The sequence below is a fragment of the Alnus glutinosa genome, chromosome 6 (assembly GCF_958979055.1).
Source record: "Alnus glutinosa chromosome 6, dhAlnGlut1.1, whole genome shotgun sequence".
NCBI lineage: Eukaryota > Viridiplantae > Streptophyta > Magnoliopsida > Fagales > Betulaceae > Alnus > Alnus glutinosa.
The window spans coordinates 1296731-1311835 of record NC_084891.1 but is presented as its reverse complement, the minus strand read 5'-3'; the positions used below and the strand labels follow the sequence as shown (position 1 = coordinate 1311835).

General features: G+C 36.0%; 1 protein-coding gene across 1 annotated transcript; it reads left to right on the top strand.

Moving 5' to 3' along the window:
- Positions 1-5041: 5041 nt before the first annotated feature.
- LOC133870863 (putative F-box protein At2g02030) lies at positions 5042-10734 on the top strand. The gene is made up of 3 exons (XM_062308108.1): positions 5042-5306; positions 7206-7316; positions 9294-10734. Exons 2-3 carry the CDS (start codon positions 7265-7267, stop codon positions 10556-10558), a joined length of 1317 nt encoding a protein of 438 aa, XP_062164092.1. The 5' UTR covers positions 5042-5306; positions 7206-7264; the 3' UTR covers positions 10559-10734.
- The last annotated feature ends 4371 nt before the right edge of the window (positions 10735-15105 follow it).

Here is a 15105-nt window from a genome sequence, read left to right as displayed (position 1 = left end):
TTTTTCTTTTTCTTTTTTTAGTTTTTTCATTTTTCAAATTTATAAGGGTAATTTTGTCTTATTGAATTTTGTTAGGGTATTTTTGTCTTTTTGCTCGCCTTTGAGAACATTAACAATTGGCTGATAGTTTGGGGGATATTATCACAATTGAAAGTTTTTTTTTTTTTTGAAGAAAAATTTTTGATCTCATTAAAATGTGAAATCAACCAGAGCATAAAAGCTTTATAACATCAGAGATGGAAACTCTTAAACAATAACTTGAAAAATAAAGTCAGGCGTACATACAATCCAAGAGCGACTTCACGCTTGAGAATGCTACAAATAAAAACCTAGCCAAACAGAATAATGCATCTACGTTGATATAAACCTTATATTTGGAGGGAGTCGGTCACACATTCTGTGCAAAAAGCAATGACTAGGTTGATCAGCACAGAGCGCACTACCAAAAGAACAACACCAACAACCAACCCCTCAAGATCAACACCGAGGAAACAACAACTCCACCATTAGCTCAACAAACTAAGGGGAAAAACAACAAGACGCAAACAAAAATAAAAACAACTATAAATGCAAAAGCCATGCCATTTCTCTCACTTCCCCTTTTTGTGCAAACGGTTGGAAGCACCTACTGAATCTCCATAAAAATCTGGAAAAGGTCCTTGAATCACGCTCCTAAACCGCACCCAACAAAAAACGCTCTCAATCAAGCACTGCCAGTCCGGATTAAGCGCCGCACTTCACCCCAATGGCGAGATAACCGGTGAAAAACAAAACCGCCTAGAAAACCGCCGATTCCCGTTCCCGTAAACCGCCTTCCAGAGGAAAACCCTAGACCCTCACTGTTGCAAAACTACCACGAAAACACAACAGAGCTATTTCGTCTCCGGCGTGGCTAACCAAACCAGAAGCGGCAGATCAAAACCTCCCATATGAAATCAACACTGTCCGGCCGGAAAACCCATGGAAGAAACCCTAACCCAGTGCGAGACTTCTCGCAATTGCGTCTCCGGCAAAACCAGCTGCAAATCACGAACTCCTATTTAGAAATCAGACACCGGGCGCCACGAATCGGGAGAAAAACGTCCGCCATTACACCCTATCAAGCGAAAAAACCACGTCTCCATCCCGGAAAAGGACGAGATAAAACACATCCACTTCACCTTAGTAGTTGCCAACGACACCCAAAGAGAGAAAATGAAACTTATTTAAAAACAAGACCGAAAACAACCTACTGGGGAGGAGGAAAGCGGAAGGCTCCCCTCCTCCATTATCACACTCAAAAAGTTCTTACTCGTAGAGGAAAAATCGCCAGAGATTTAAACTTGCAAGTTGAAGTACTTTCACAATTGAAAGTTTGGGGGTCATTGTTAGTTGGATGGTAGTTTTAGAGGGTATGTAAACTTTATTTTTCTTTTCTTTTTTTCAAAATTATCTCATAATGCTGATGTGATTAGGGGTGAGCACGGGGCAAGAAGGAGCGAGGCAAATTTTTGTCATTTTTTCCCCCGCCACGCAACCTTGCAGGTTGAGAATCTCCAACCTTTGAACTGCATGGTAAAGGGTGAAACCATGTAAGGGGGGGGGGGGGGGTGAGTGTTGGGCGGGGCGGGGTGGGGTGGGGTGAATTTTTTTTTTTTTGTTTTGTTAGTGGAGCTGATTGCAAGGTCGTTCTTTAGCTCCACCATCACTTCTCGCCCCACCAAGTCCTTGAAGTACGAGAAGAACAACTGCACCCAAAAGAAAAGAGACCTAGATATCATAAACTAAAGGAAACAAAGATTTCTTGAAAACCCAATGAAGAAATCAGGGGAAAAAAAAAAAAAAAAACACATATTTAAGAGAAACAGAATAAGAGCTTGAGAGAGAAACAAATTAACCTTGAAGAGCGGCGCAAGACGAGGCAGAGGCTAAAGTGAAGTCGTGATGAGAAGAGAAAAGTCTAGAAGAGTGAAGAGGTGTGCGGCACTAGGGTTATAAGTTAGAATGGAGAGTCAAAGACTCTAGAAAAGAAGAAAAAATGAAGTGTGCGGCGCCTTAGTTAGGGTTAGGAACCTATGGTTTTTTTAACTTTTTTTTTGTTCCTTTTTGCGAGGCGGGACGGGTCAAACCCCAACCTACAACCCGGCCCGGACGGGTTGGGCAAAATCCAACCCATACCCACAAAAAACCGTTATCTATAGGGCGGGGGATGCGGGTCGGGACGGGTGGGCGGGTTTTTGTCTAGTCCTAGATGTGATACTTTCATCCAATCTCTAAATTAGTCATTATAAAAAAAAAAAAAAAAAAAAATGAAGGTTTAGTTGGACTAACATATCAGCATTATGGGATAATTATGAAAGAAAAATATAATTTATAGCATTACTTTTGATTTTAAACTTCCAAGTTTTTGATATTATCAAATTATTATTCCAATTTTTTAGAAATTGACATAGATGGATTGAGATTCTATAACTGTGATAAACTTTGATGGACCTATTTGCCGGAACAGGTACTTGAGCGGGTCAAACACTTACTTAGGTAGGTAGGATTCATCGAAGATATCTTACAATTATCTACGGATTAAAATCTTCTCAAAATATTTGTATTTGTATTTGCGAGAATTTTAGACGATTCAGACAGATGATTATGAGAGACCACTTATAAGACCCATCTAACCGGATAAAAATTATGTTGCTCAATCACTTATCCAGCCAAGTGGGTCTTATAAATGATCTCTCACAATTACATATCCAAATTCTATCAAACTCCAATATATTATTTAAGAGGATTCTAATCCATTTTCTACTCACTTGCCAGAAGCAAGCAATTGCAGGATACCCAATTGCAAAGAATTTTGATCCGATGTCAACTACCTTTAGAGCACTAGCAGCAGATTCCCAACCACTTTAGGGAAAATTTAAGAAACCAAACCATTTTTTTCCCATAATACAAAAACACCACACGGCAGCTTCCCTTTATCTTTCCCTATATATTAAAATAATATTTTTTTTATCTTTTACTTTCTTTCTTCTTCCTTTTTTTTTTTTTTGTACACTTTATTCCAGAAGGTGCAATTTCTGAATTTCTCGAGCTCCTTGACCTTCAATTGCAATCAAAACAATAACGTAAAAAGAGAACCTCAAAATTACTAGAAACAATCAGAAGAAAATCAAAGACTAGAGGATTTTCTCTGGAAAGATTTGACTGGGAAATGTGACTTTCTTGGAAATTTCCCAACTAAGGATGGCGTTGCTCAGCTTGTCGTGGAGGACGGGGATGGGCCTGGAGAGCTGGTTGGTGGCGACGAAAGGTTGGAGAGGAAGCTCAGATGGGCGAGGTACGGCGAGAGAGTGTCAGAGAGATTGAACCCGGAGAGAGATGAGAGCTCGCCGGGGATGGGCTCGGAGAGCTGGTTGGCGGCGACGAAAGGTTGGAGAGGAATGGCCGAGGTTCGGCGAGAGGGCGTCAAATATTGAACCTGGAGAGGTCCAGGGCCGTCACGTAGCTGTAGGAGCAATCACATGTGGTGAGCGTCGACTAGGGGTCATCGATTTTCAGCTTGGACTATTGGAGTTTCATGGCTCAGTAGCAAAAGAAAGAAGAAGAAGAAAGTGGGCAAGATGAAAGAGAGCTTCGGGTTTTTTCAATTCTAATAATCTATTTGGTAGCTACAGTGCTACCCAATGTAGCTTCTCAAGGATGGAGTCCTAAAATAGGGCAACTGCTGTGGCTTGTTTTTTTGTAACTTTTTTCAAATTTTCCATATTTTAGGGAATATAATCACTTGTAGGGCATTTGCTACTAGTGCTCTTTGGAAGAGAAGGAGCCTAATTGCATGGGATCTTAAAATAATTTAAATTTGGATTGATGGATAAAGTTTTCTTTGATATTGGGTTGGAATTTAAATTAATATATATTTAAAATGCATATAATTTTCAAACTGTGTATTTCTAATGGAGCATATAATTCACATACACACACACATATATTAAAAAAATACACTAGTTTAATAGACTAAATTCTTTTTAATCCATTTTAAAGGAAACTGTCTTTAAAAAAAGGTTAAATACGTTTGACCCCTTGTAGTTTAAAGATTTTATTTGTTACCTCATGTGTTTCGTTTCGTATCAAAAAAATGCATTAGTTTAATAGACTAAATTCTTTTTAATCTAGTTTAAAGGAAATTGCCTTTAAAAAAAAGGGTTAAATACGTATGACCCCCTTGTGATTTAAATATTTTATTTGTTGCCTCTTGTGGTTCATTTCGTATCGTATATGGTACCTTGTTTATGGTTAAAGATGGAGATGGTACTTCTATCAAACTTTCGTTAAAAAATTAACGAAAGCTTACGTCAACACCTCTAAGAAGCTGACACTTGTCCTATACCTAAATAAAAATTAAAAATAATAAAAATAATAACAACTTTTAAAAAAAAATTAAAAGCTTTAAATTTTTGTTTTTTTAAAAAAAAAGGGTGGTTGAGCCACCCCATGACTGGTCTAAGGGTGGCCGAACCACCCCATGGCCCTTGGGGGTGGCCAAACCACCCCCAAAGAGCAAAATAGGGTGGTTTCAAGCATTGAAGGTGGCTAAGCCACCTTCATTTGGTTTGGTAGTGGTTCGGCCACTCCGGACTGCTCGATCTGGGGATGGCTAAAAAGAAAAAGTTTAGGGTTCGACCACCCCAAGACTAACTATGAGCCACTCCTCATTTTTATTTTTTCTTCAATTTTTTTTTTTAAAGCTTTTAATCTTTTTTTTTAAAGTTTTTTTAATTTTTAATTAGACATATGACACGTGTCAACTTTTTAGAAGTGTTGGCGTGTACTTCTTTCAATTTTTGGATGGAAGTTAGACGAGGTACCATCTCCGTCTTTAGTCATAAATGAAGTATCATATCCGATACGAATGAACCATATAGGACAAAAAATAAAGTTTTTAAATTTTATGGGACAAAAACGTATTTAACCCTTAAAAAAAAAAAAAAAAAAAAAACATATCGACCTTAGATAAACTGAATTGGGCCTAATACGCCTCCATGCCCAAATCGAATCAAATGAACGCTCAACCCACGTGGCGTCCGAGACCTTAAACAAAGTCCTTGCGCAGAACGGAAGGGGAAGCGACACAGGGGTCAAGCCAAGGACCAAGGTCAACCAATGATCCTCTTCTTCTCTCCATTCTCGCAAGAAATATATTGCTACCAACGATAGATACATGGTGTTGTTGGACCGATCGCCTTGAGAAAAGTACGGAGCTTTCTGGTTTTGTTTCATCGCAAAGCCTAAGAATTCGAGGCAAAGAAGGCTCCAGGACACAGCATCAGGTAAAGCATGAACATGCTCGTAAGCTTCGATTGGACAATTGGTTGGGGTGTTTTATTTTTCACTGTCTTGTGGGTTCAAAGTAGATTTCATAGTTAGCATGATGGGCGTCTTTGTTTTTTCCTCCAAAATAGATGGGTGTATGAACATGTTATTTGTTGTGGGGAAATTTTTGTGATATTCGGAATAGAGTTTTGTTATCAAGGAGAGGCTGTTCATTTTATTGGATTCTTTTACGTGCCATGTTATTTCTTTGGCTCTAGTTTCCGTTGAATTTTTGCACCAAGGAAATGGTAGGCGTTTCATTGATGTAAAAGAAGACAAAGTTGATGAGAAGAAATGGAGGATCGGTTTTTATTTACAAACTACGGCTCAGTGTTGTAGGCTACATTAACTGGAGCCTTGTCTTCCTTTAAGTACCGAACAAAGTTCAAGTCACTGTGGAGGGGAAATTCTTATATGGGTCATGTCATAATTGCTTAGTGAGTATGAAAATAGTGTTGTTTAAGTTGAATACGAGCATAAGAAATGTGTATCAACATTGAAGAATGAATGGAAAAGGCTTGATTTTCCTTAAACCTGTCTCTCTGCACAAAATGGTTATAATTTGTGGTTAATTCAATTTTTTATTGGTAAGTTACACAGGCATCCGGTCCCACGACTTCACCGTCCACCTTGCTACAAAGGGAGGAAGTATTAATTGGCAGTTAATCCAGACTTTTAAAAGTCCAAAGCGTATACTTTTTGTTTGGGGCCTCATAACTTAATTGTGAGAATGAGTCCAGCAATTCAGATCAAAATACTTTCTGTTTATCCTATAATGCATCTTTAAGTCAAGCATTCCTTTATCCTGTTCCTTTCTGGATTATGGCTAATCTTTGGGCATACAGATTGGATCTGACACCTTTTGATAGGCTGCAATTGAGCTTTGGTTACGATCAACTCATAGTCCTCAAGATTGAAATCTTGCATGATGAAAACCTTTACCCCAGATATTTTCTTTGACAAATGACTGAAATTTAACTCTTTTTGGGAACTACTCTATGTTGTTTATGACTTGTCATCCCAACTCTTATCATAAAAGGTTATAGCTGCAACTATGATAAGTGCGTCGTTCTAGTTCATTTTAAAAAACTAATCTGGAATATGTGAGCATTGTAGTTTTCTGTGGTAGGCTTTTGTGAGGGTTGAATTCCTTTTGCATGTTGATCTTTAAGGTAAAAATGTCCAAGGATTTTTGAGAAATATCAGGTTCCATGCTACCTGCTTTCATAGGGAGATTACTTTTGTAGTCATGCTTCTCATTTATGAGATGGTTCATGGACCAAATGACTGGGAATTTTAAGAGGTAGTGTCATTTGTGCCCGACACCCTTTGGCAATGGTTGGCTAGTGTCATTTGCGCCTGACAGATCAGTCCCCTAATTTTACCCAAACAGTCATTTCCCTGTTATGTAGACCTTTCTGAACATGTATGAACAGTCCTTTTTCCCCCTTATTTAAATGAATCTCTGCCTTCCTCAAATTTTTAGGCCACTACAAAAATTGAAAATATTGATCTTCCGATGGTTCTGTTTGTCTTCTCGGAGGTAGTAAACTTCTTTGTCCTCTGGTTTCTCAGACCAGAAATATTTATTACAATAGAAGAAAGAAGTTTCAACTATCAACCACTCCTGCAAATGAAGCCTTTGGTACTACTTCTTGTTTCTACTTGTCCCATATCGTTTTTGTTTCCTTATGAATTGGTAATGATATGTCTATGGGCTCTTCAAAATAATGGAAACCTGGAAAATCCCACAGTTGTACTCACCCCTGTACACATCTTCTACAGAAGTCCATGTAAGATTTGATCTTTCCTTATCTGATACATGTCTCTTGTTTTTCCTATTTTGGTTGGAGCAGGGGAGAGGCTTCGCAAAACAACACCAAATTGGGTGCCACTTGAGGTTTATTCATCCTAAATGAATATTGAGAATCCCTCAATGAGTATTTTACACAAAGAAACTAAAAAAGGTAAGGTTTCCTTGTCGCCTCAAGCATGCTAAATCTCATGTTATAATAGCTATACAGCAGTCTGACTGAATTGTTCTAATTTGGTAAATGCTACCTGCATTTTGTTTGCCAGAAAATTCTTTCATGGTTTCAAGCGGAAAAAAAGAATTGAATTTTAAAATATCCCAAACTTCGATTGACTTCTTTTGCTTTCCTTTCATTCTCTCTAAATCTATCATTGTGTTCCATTTACTGACATTTTGCTACCATAGCCACTGGGATTTCCAATATAGTTGTAATTGTTGCACTTTACCACAATATAATGCCACAGATCTTCAGAACAGGGATGAAGAGATTTGAAGAATAGAATGTGATAATTCTACCACTTCTAGTTCATGTTGTTCATAATTTTGAATTGACCTACCCTTAGGTAAAACTTTCGTCAATTTTTTGCAGCAGATCTCATACTGTGACAAAGACAGTTTAGATTAATTTTTTTTTTTTTTCCTTTGGACAAAGTGGGTTGACCATAATCTACCAGAGGTTCATAATTAAAGAAATCTTTCTGGGTGACTTGTAGAGTATAAAGATTTTTTTTTTGATAAGTAACTTGTAGAGTATAAAGATTAGAGTTCAGTTGCGACATTTTTTGCTTAACTGACAAGTACTGCTTATGATTGCCAAAATTAATCCTAGAGTATCTCATGCCATCTTGTGATTCTACATAAATTATGTGGGATTTCAAATAATCAGCCTCAATAAAAATAAATTATTAGGTGCATAATTAAGTAATCCATCTATTGAAATTACAATGATGCAGTACGAGAATGTAGGGACATTTAAAGGGATCAAGCTCTCACTGATAAAGTAAAATTGGTGTTTCTGAGTTTGCTGGTTGACAAGTTGACAATGATTAGTAGTTTATCATCACTTTCATTTTTTGGAGTTTTGTGTAACTTTTGGTCTTAATTTTCAATTATTTTTGTTTTTCTACGTTTCCTCTTGTATACTTTCATTTTGCTATGGTATGCCCTTTCATTAACAAAACCTATTACTTATGAAAAAAGATTAAATCAAGTATTCCACATCTATTGATTATTCATTATCATAATCAATATAATAATAAAATAAAGTTACCTTATTTTTTGGCAATCTTCCACATACTCTTACAGCTTTGACTCTATCAAATTTACTATATATTCTTGCATTGGTGCTTTTATCATGTACTTGCCAGAAAAAGGTTCTTTTATCATGTGACTTCTTACTGTTGCTATTTATGATAACCACATCCAACTTGCTGATTACGTTATGTGTTGGTATTACTGTTCTCGATGCCTTATAAATATTTTGCTTTAACATATGGAAACAAATACAGTAGGTCCTATTTAATAAATACTGTACAAACTAATACACCTAATATCTTTTTTTTATAGATTAGTTCAGAGTTTTAGTCAACAATAAGAAAATGAAAGGGCATACTTTATAGACTGAAAACTTCAAAGTTACCAGTTGATTCCAAGCGTGTATAGACTTCAACATTTTCGTTGTACATATTTGTTTACATGTTATATTTGTGACAGAGTATATACTGCAAAAGCAAGATAGTAGGTTCTGCAAATATGAACTTATGGCTACTAAAATTAGAGTCTATTTAATTCAAAGTTAATTTAGTAGAGGAAACAATAAATGTGCAAGATATGGCATTGATTTATTTTCATTATCATATGGGTACTTCTGATACTAATCATATGATTTTCTTTTCCTTTTAGTTTGCCAGGTCCTAATTGGCTTATCCTTTCCTTCTTTGTGATTACAATTATTGTTTAATCTCTGAAATTTAGAGTGCAAAATGGCATTATCATGCATAGATGCCTTGCTAATACACTCTTTATTGCGTAAATATTGTAATTTTTTTTCCTGGAAGGTTAAGGTACTGATTGTGTATGTCCCCTCAATGCCCCCCCTAATTTTCTCTCATGTTTTGACCATCCACTGAAGGGCCGATGGCCAAACCAATGGGCAACAAGATTGCAAGCTTATTAAGATTAGTGGAGGAGAGAGCATCATCGATGGAAGAGAAAAAGAAGAAAAAAGAGGCTCTAGTCCCCTATCTTCCTAAAGATTGCATCTCAAACATTCTCATTCGACTTCCTCTTGACTCTGTTCAAAGGTCAAGGTTCGTTTGTAAGCCATGGTATTCAATAATTAATAGCCACGTATTTGTTGATGCCCATCTACGTCGATCTGAATCTGTTTTGATCTTTCTATTATCAAAGAAAAGAGGAAGTTTGTATGCTTTTCCTTCGGCATCAATCCTGCCAGAGAAACCAAATACCATTTCAATTGAAGCAAAATTTCTTCAGACAGAATGCGTCCCTGTTTTTGGGCTGCCAACCATGGACCCCACTTTGAAGTCTTATATCCAATACTTGGAAATTGATGGTGGAAGGAGCAAAGTGGTAGAATATAATGCAAGTTGCTTGGGGAATATCAGGGCTACTTGCAATGGTCTAATCTTGCTTGATAACAAACTGAAGAAAGGAGGACTAATAGTAATGAATCCTGTGACTAGGAAGTTGATTGCACTTCCTCTGGGTACTTTATATCCTCCTCACAATGAATCTTATGGCTTTGCATCAAGCAATGTTACTGATGGCTATAAAGTGGTGCACCTGTTTCGAGATGAGTTGGGGTTTCTCAGTTGTGAGATCTTAATTCTTGGTACAAGATTATGGAGAGAGGTAAATGGACCTTCTTTTGGACTCTTTAGTTGGTTTGGTTACATGCCTGTTTCAGCAATTGGAGCTTTGCACTGGGTTCCTCATATTGATCGTAGTGATTTCATAGTGTCCATGGATGTGGAAAAGGAAAAGTTTCATACAATACCACTCCCAAAAAGTAGTAGAACTCATGATCGGATTGTCGAGACGGGTGATTTCTTAAGTTTTGTCACTCATGAAGAAGCTAACCAAATAGACATTTGGATCTTGAAAGGGTTGGGTGAATCTTGGACAAAGCAGCATAGTATCACAATGGGTTGTATAATGGATATGGTTCCACTTTTGAGTTTAAGAATTAAAGGAGATATGATTTTCAAGAGGGACGAAGACGGATCATTTTATGCATATGACTTCCAGCTCCAAGTGATGAGAAAAGTTGAGATGGAAAAGGGTTTTGTGCCATTGTCAAGTTCACTTCTACCTCATGTCAATAGCCTTGTTTCTTGGTCCAGCAGGGAGAGTTGCCAGGATGTGTGTGATTGATCCGTTCCTTCGTTTGGTACAAAATTAGCAAAGTGATGCCATGTATTCCATATAATCACTATAAGATATACCTTACCCCTCTTCTCAACGTTCTCTCTATATTATTCATGCACAGTATCAATCTATTGTGGTTAACTTGCTGTATATATTATATATAGTATCTTTCTTATGCGCAATTGTTCCTTTTTCTGCGTAATTCTGGTCCCTTTTCTTTTTCCTCCCCATATTATCTTCTTCATTGACAGGGAGTTATAGTACTAACTTGTATGGATTGTGCCACGACAGGATTTATTTATTTTTACTTGTTTCAGGATCTGGATTCCCAACAATTTGCTGTTTGAATTGCTTAGAAAGTTCCTATGGGGCTTATCTTTCAAGCAAGTGGGTGATTTGCTTGTGCAGGTGGGCTTTATATTAGCTCTCTCACATTTGTTGCTCGAATTGCTAACAATTCAGACAGTAAAGTTACGGGCATGTCCCATTTTTTAGCATGGTTTCATGTGGGTATTCTTACATGAGAATAATCTGACTAATAATGCATGCTTAAAAGAAAAACATCTCTCTCGATTATAGTTAGAAAATTTTGGGGGTTTAGTGTTTTAGAGTATTTATTTGATTAATGTTAAAAGTACCATATCAAACTTACCATGTTAGAGTATTTATTTGGCTTTTTTATAAGCATTGGTGAAGATGTAAATTTGCTTGTTAATGTACATAGACTCATATCCTTATTCTCCATTTCTACATGCGTGATGGAGATACTTATAAAAAGGCTAAAAAAATGGTATTGGTTAAAACCAAATAGTGTCATGTATTGGTTAAAGTTAGTTATGAATATTCAATACCTCTGAGCATAAAGAAATCAAATAAATAAAATTAGAGGCATGGGTCAAACAATTTTCTTATATAGTAAAAGAGTAATGTTGCCCTTACTTGCGTTTTACGTATAGGTCTTTATTTGCCTCTACAAGATCACCAAATCTGGTAGTCGGTGCCACTCTTAACCATCATGCAAGAGGTGGCACCGACCATTAGATTTGACCATCGAGAGTAGTGAGACCACCCACAAAGGTTCGATAAGTTGTCCGATCACTTGTTTTTTGTAAGCCTTTTTGCACTGATTGAAAATTTATAAACCACACAATAAAAGAAATATTCAGCGTTAAACGTGGTCAACACCAAGCTGAAGAATTTGTATTTTATTATTTATGTGAGACTTACATGGGATTTATTATATATGCACGTGGGAATTATATAATATAAATGAATTAACAGAATGTTGGAAGTTGAAAGAATTGATTGTAGCATAATAGTTCTTGAATAAAATAGGATTTATTATACAGGTGGGAATTATACAATGTAAATGAAGCATCTATTGACTATTGAGGATGTAAATAAATGTATTAATTGAATATTGAAAGCTGAAATAAATCTATTGTTGCACAGAAATACCTAATTAAGTAACCATCTACTGATTGACATGGGATTCCTTTTTTTCTAGCCTTATAAATCAAGAAAATTACAGGAAAAATATGTGAGAGAGGGCCCAATTGAATTTCAAGATAATTGAAAAGAAAAAAGAAAAAGAAAAAGAAGAGTACGTAGATATCAGAAGAGGTCTGGGCAGTGGGACAGTGACCCCCTGCTCGACCAGAGGTGGAGAAATAATGAGGCTCTTTTCAGTGTACTGTCTATCAGATGGCTGTGCTTCCATATTAATTAGCATCGATCACAGTGGGCTTAGCTTGGGTCCTTGCTTGAATGAGATCGAAATGGGACTATAACTGACGCTTGGGTCCTGCATGAATGAGAAATATAATGGGACTAGCTTATTTAGCATCTTTCACGTGGTTGTATTTTGTCCTAAAATACCAATGTCGATAACGTGGTCCCTAAATTTGGAGGTCAGCCTCAGCCCATTGCAGAGGTAAACGATGAGAGAATTGTGGAGGAAAATAGTTCCCAAATTCCTGTGTCACTTAATAGGTTCACATGAGAGGGGAAATTAATATATATACATGCAGCATCTATAACTTAGAAATAAAAATAAAGTATAATAATAATAATAATAAAAAAGAAAGAAAAAAATTATATAGCGATTTCAAAGTAGGAAGACTCGTCGATGACAACTGAATAAATAAACACTAGGTGTGACAAAATAAATTGTAAGTTACATTTATATATTTTAAGCGATAATTAAATTTTATTGAATTATTTATTTATTGTCTTAGTTATATTTTTTTAATTTTTTAATTTATTTTTTATTAACTTTAATTTTTTTCTCTATTTATCAAAATGAAAAAATAAAAAAAAAAATTTATTGACCCCCCTCAGCTAAAAGTCTGGCTCCGCCACTATATATATATATATATATAGGATTCCATTCGCCCCACGGTTGGGAACTAATGATTGGCTCTATATATATATATATATATATATATATTCAGTATTTATAACGTGGTCTATACATAGAGCGTCCTATATATTAATCATATTTCTTTTGGTTTTCTTGCCTGGCACCAAGCGAAAGAACTTGTATTTTATTATGTATGCATGTGAGACTTGCATGAGATTTATTATGCATGTGAATGTTATAGAATATAAAATAAAGAGAAATGTTTGTTTTTATTTTTTTACTCGTAACGGGAAATGTTAGAATAACAACTAGTGTACAATTTGTGCACTACCCCAAGATACATTGGAGTGAGACTAAATGTGTAGGTTCTACCCAATGTATCTTGAGGTAGTGTACAAATTGTACACTAATAGTGCACAAGTCATTCCCATTACGTAACTATCTATTGATTGACATAGGATTTTTTTTTTTAGGCCTATAATCAAATTCCATAAATAAACAAACAAACACAAAAGTCTTGCTTTGGCTTACACGAACACCCATAGACGGATCTGCCGTTTGTATTTTATGGAACAATTTATTAGAAAGTATTTGAATGATTAAAGTGATATTTAAATTATGAGTATCTTATCTTAACTTGCTTTTGTTGTTTACACGATTTACGTACACAATTTTGCTGTTGGGAGTATTTAATTGTTACATTATTTATTGACTATATATCCTCTTGATTCTCAATTTATTGCTGAAGATTTGATGTAACAACAGTTTTCGATTCAGTACGTAAGAAAATTGTAAAAGATATATGAAAAGAGGCCGGTTTAAGGGTACGTAAGTAAAATGATGACTGTTACGTATGGTTTGTCCAGTTAAAGACAAACGTTTATAACGTGGACGAACTGACATGTATTCGGTACTATTTTGAAATTGTCGGCCCAAAATGGGACTCATTCTATTGTGCTTTGTGATAATGTACTTATTTATATCATAAATGTATGTATCATTCTCTTTTTATTTTCCATTCCATTCTCGATCATTAATTAATTCGTTCGTCAATTGAATCGGATTGATCCAAATATCATCAATTATTTACTTTATCAAACCCAATTATATGGACAAATATGTAAAACGTTCTCCATTAATGCTCCGTTTGTTTCGACGTAAAATGGTTTCCTTCGTAAAATAGTTTCAGGGAAGTCGTTTTTCTGAAAAATATTTTTCGCCGAAAGCATTTTTGGGTGTTTGGCGCGTACAAAAAATCACAAATATTTTTTATATTTTCATTCAATCATATTAACCTATAAAAATGAATTTTTATTCAAAACATATAAATATTAATATAAAATAATATAAAAATTATCGATGACGAGATTCGGTCACTGACCGACAAGATTCTGACCATTTTTACTTGATTCTGGCTAATATAGTCAGAATTCGAGATAAAGGCCGGAATCCGGACAGTTTCGTCGGAATCTGGGATAGCCGGATTCCGGCCATCTGGCCGGATCTGTCCTGCCAGTCGGCCGTTCTGGCCAAATGGCCGGAAACCGGCCTTTCAGGCTAGATCCGGTCAGATGGCCAGAATCCGGCTGGACTGGCCAGATTCCGGTCAGATTGGTCGCCGGAATTTGGGCTGACCGGATTCCGGCGACAAATTCCTGCGACATTAACCAGATGTTGTCAGATTCCGATACCGGCAATATTTCGATGGTGGTCGGCTGCTTGAACGTGAAGGTCGACTGTGTCGTTTAAAATAGATCGACCGCGTCTGGCGTCTTCGGAAAACGATTTACGCTTTTAAAAAGCATAAATCATTTTCCGAAATTTACTAAGCATTTTTGGTCAAACAGAAATCATTTTCCGGTTGACTGTTATTTTCGCCCCTACCAAACACCGAAAAATACCGAAATTATTTTACATCGAAACAAATGGATCATAAATGTTTTAGATTTTTTGTACAATCTTCTTTACAAATTTAAATAATAATTTATATTTTATGAAAATAATTATTACTTAGAAGATCTCACGACAATTTATATTTTAATAATTATATTAGTGACAAGTGTTGTGTAAATTGAAACGTTTGTTTGTTACGTTAAAGCTTGTATTATAGTTACTGAAACAGAATTTAATTTTGCCACTTCAATGATTTATAAAGGAAACAGTACTACCTGCCCGGCCTAGCTGCACTCGG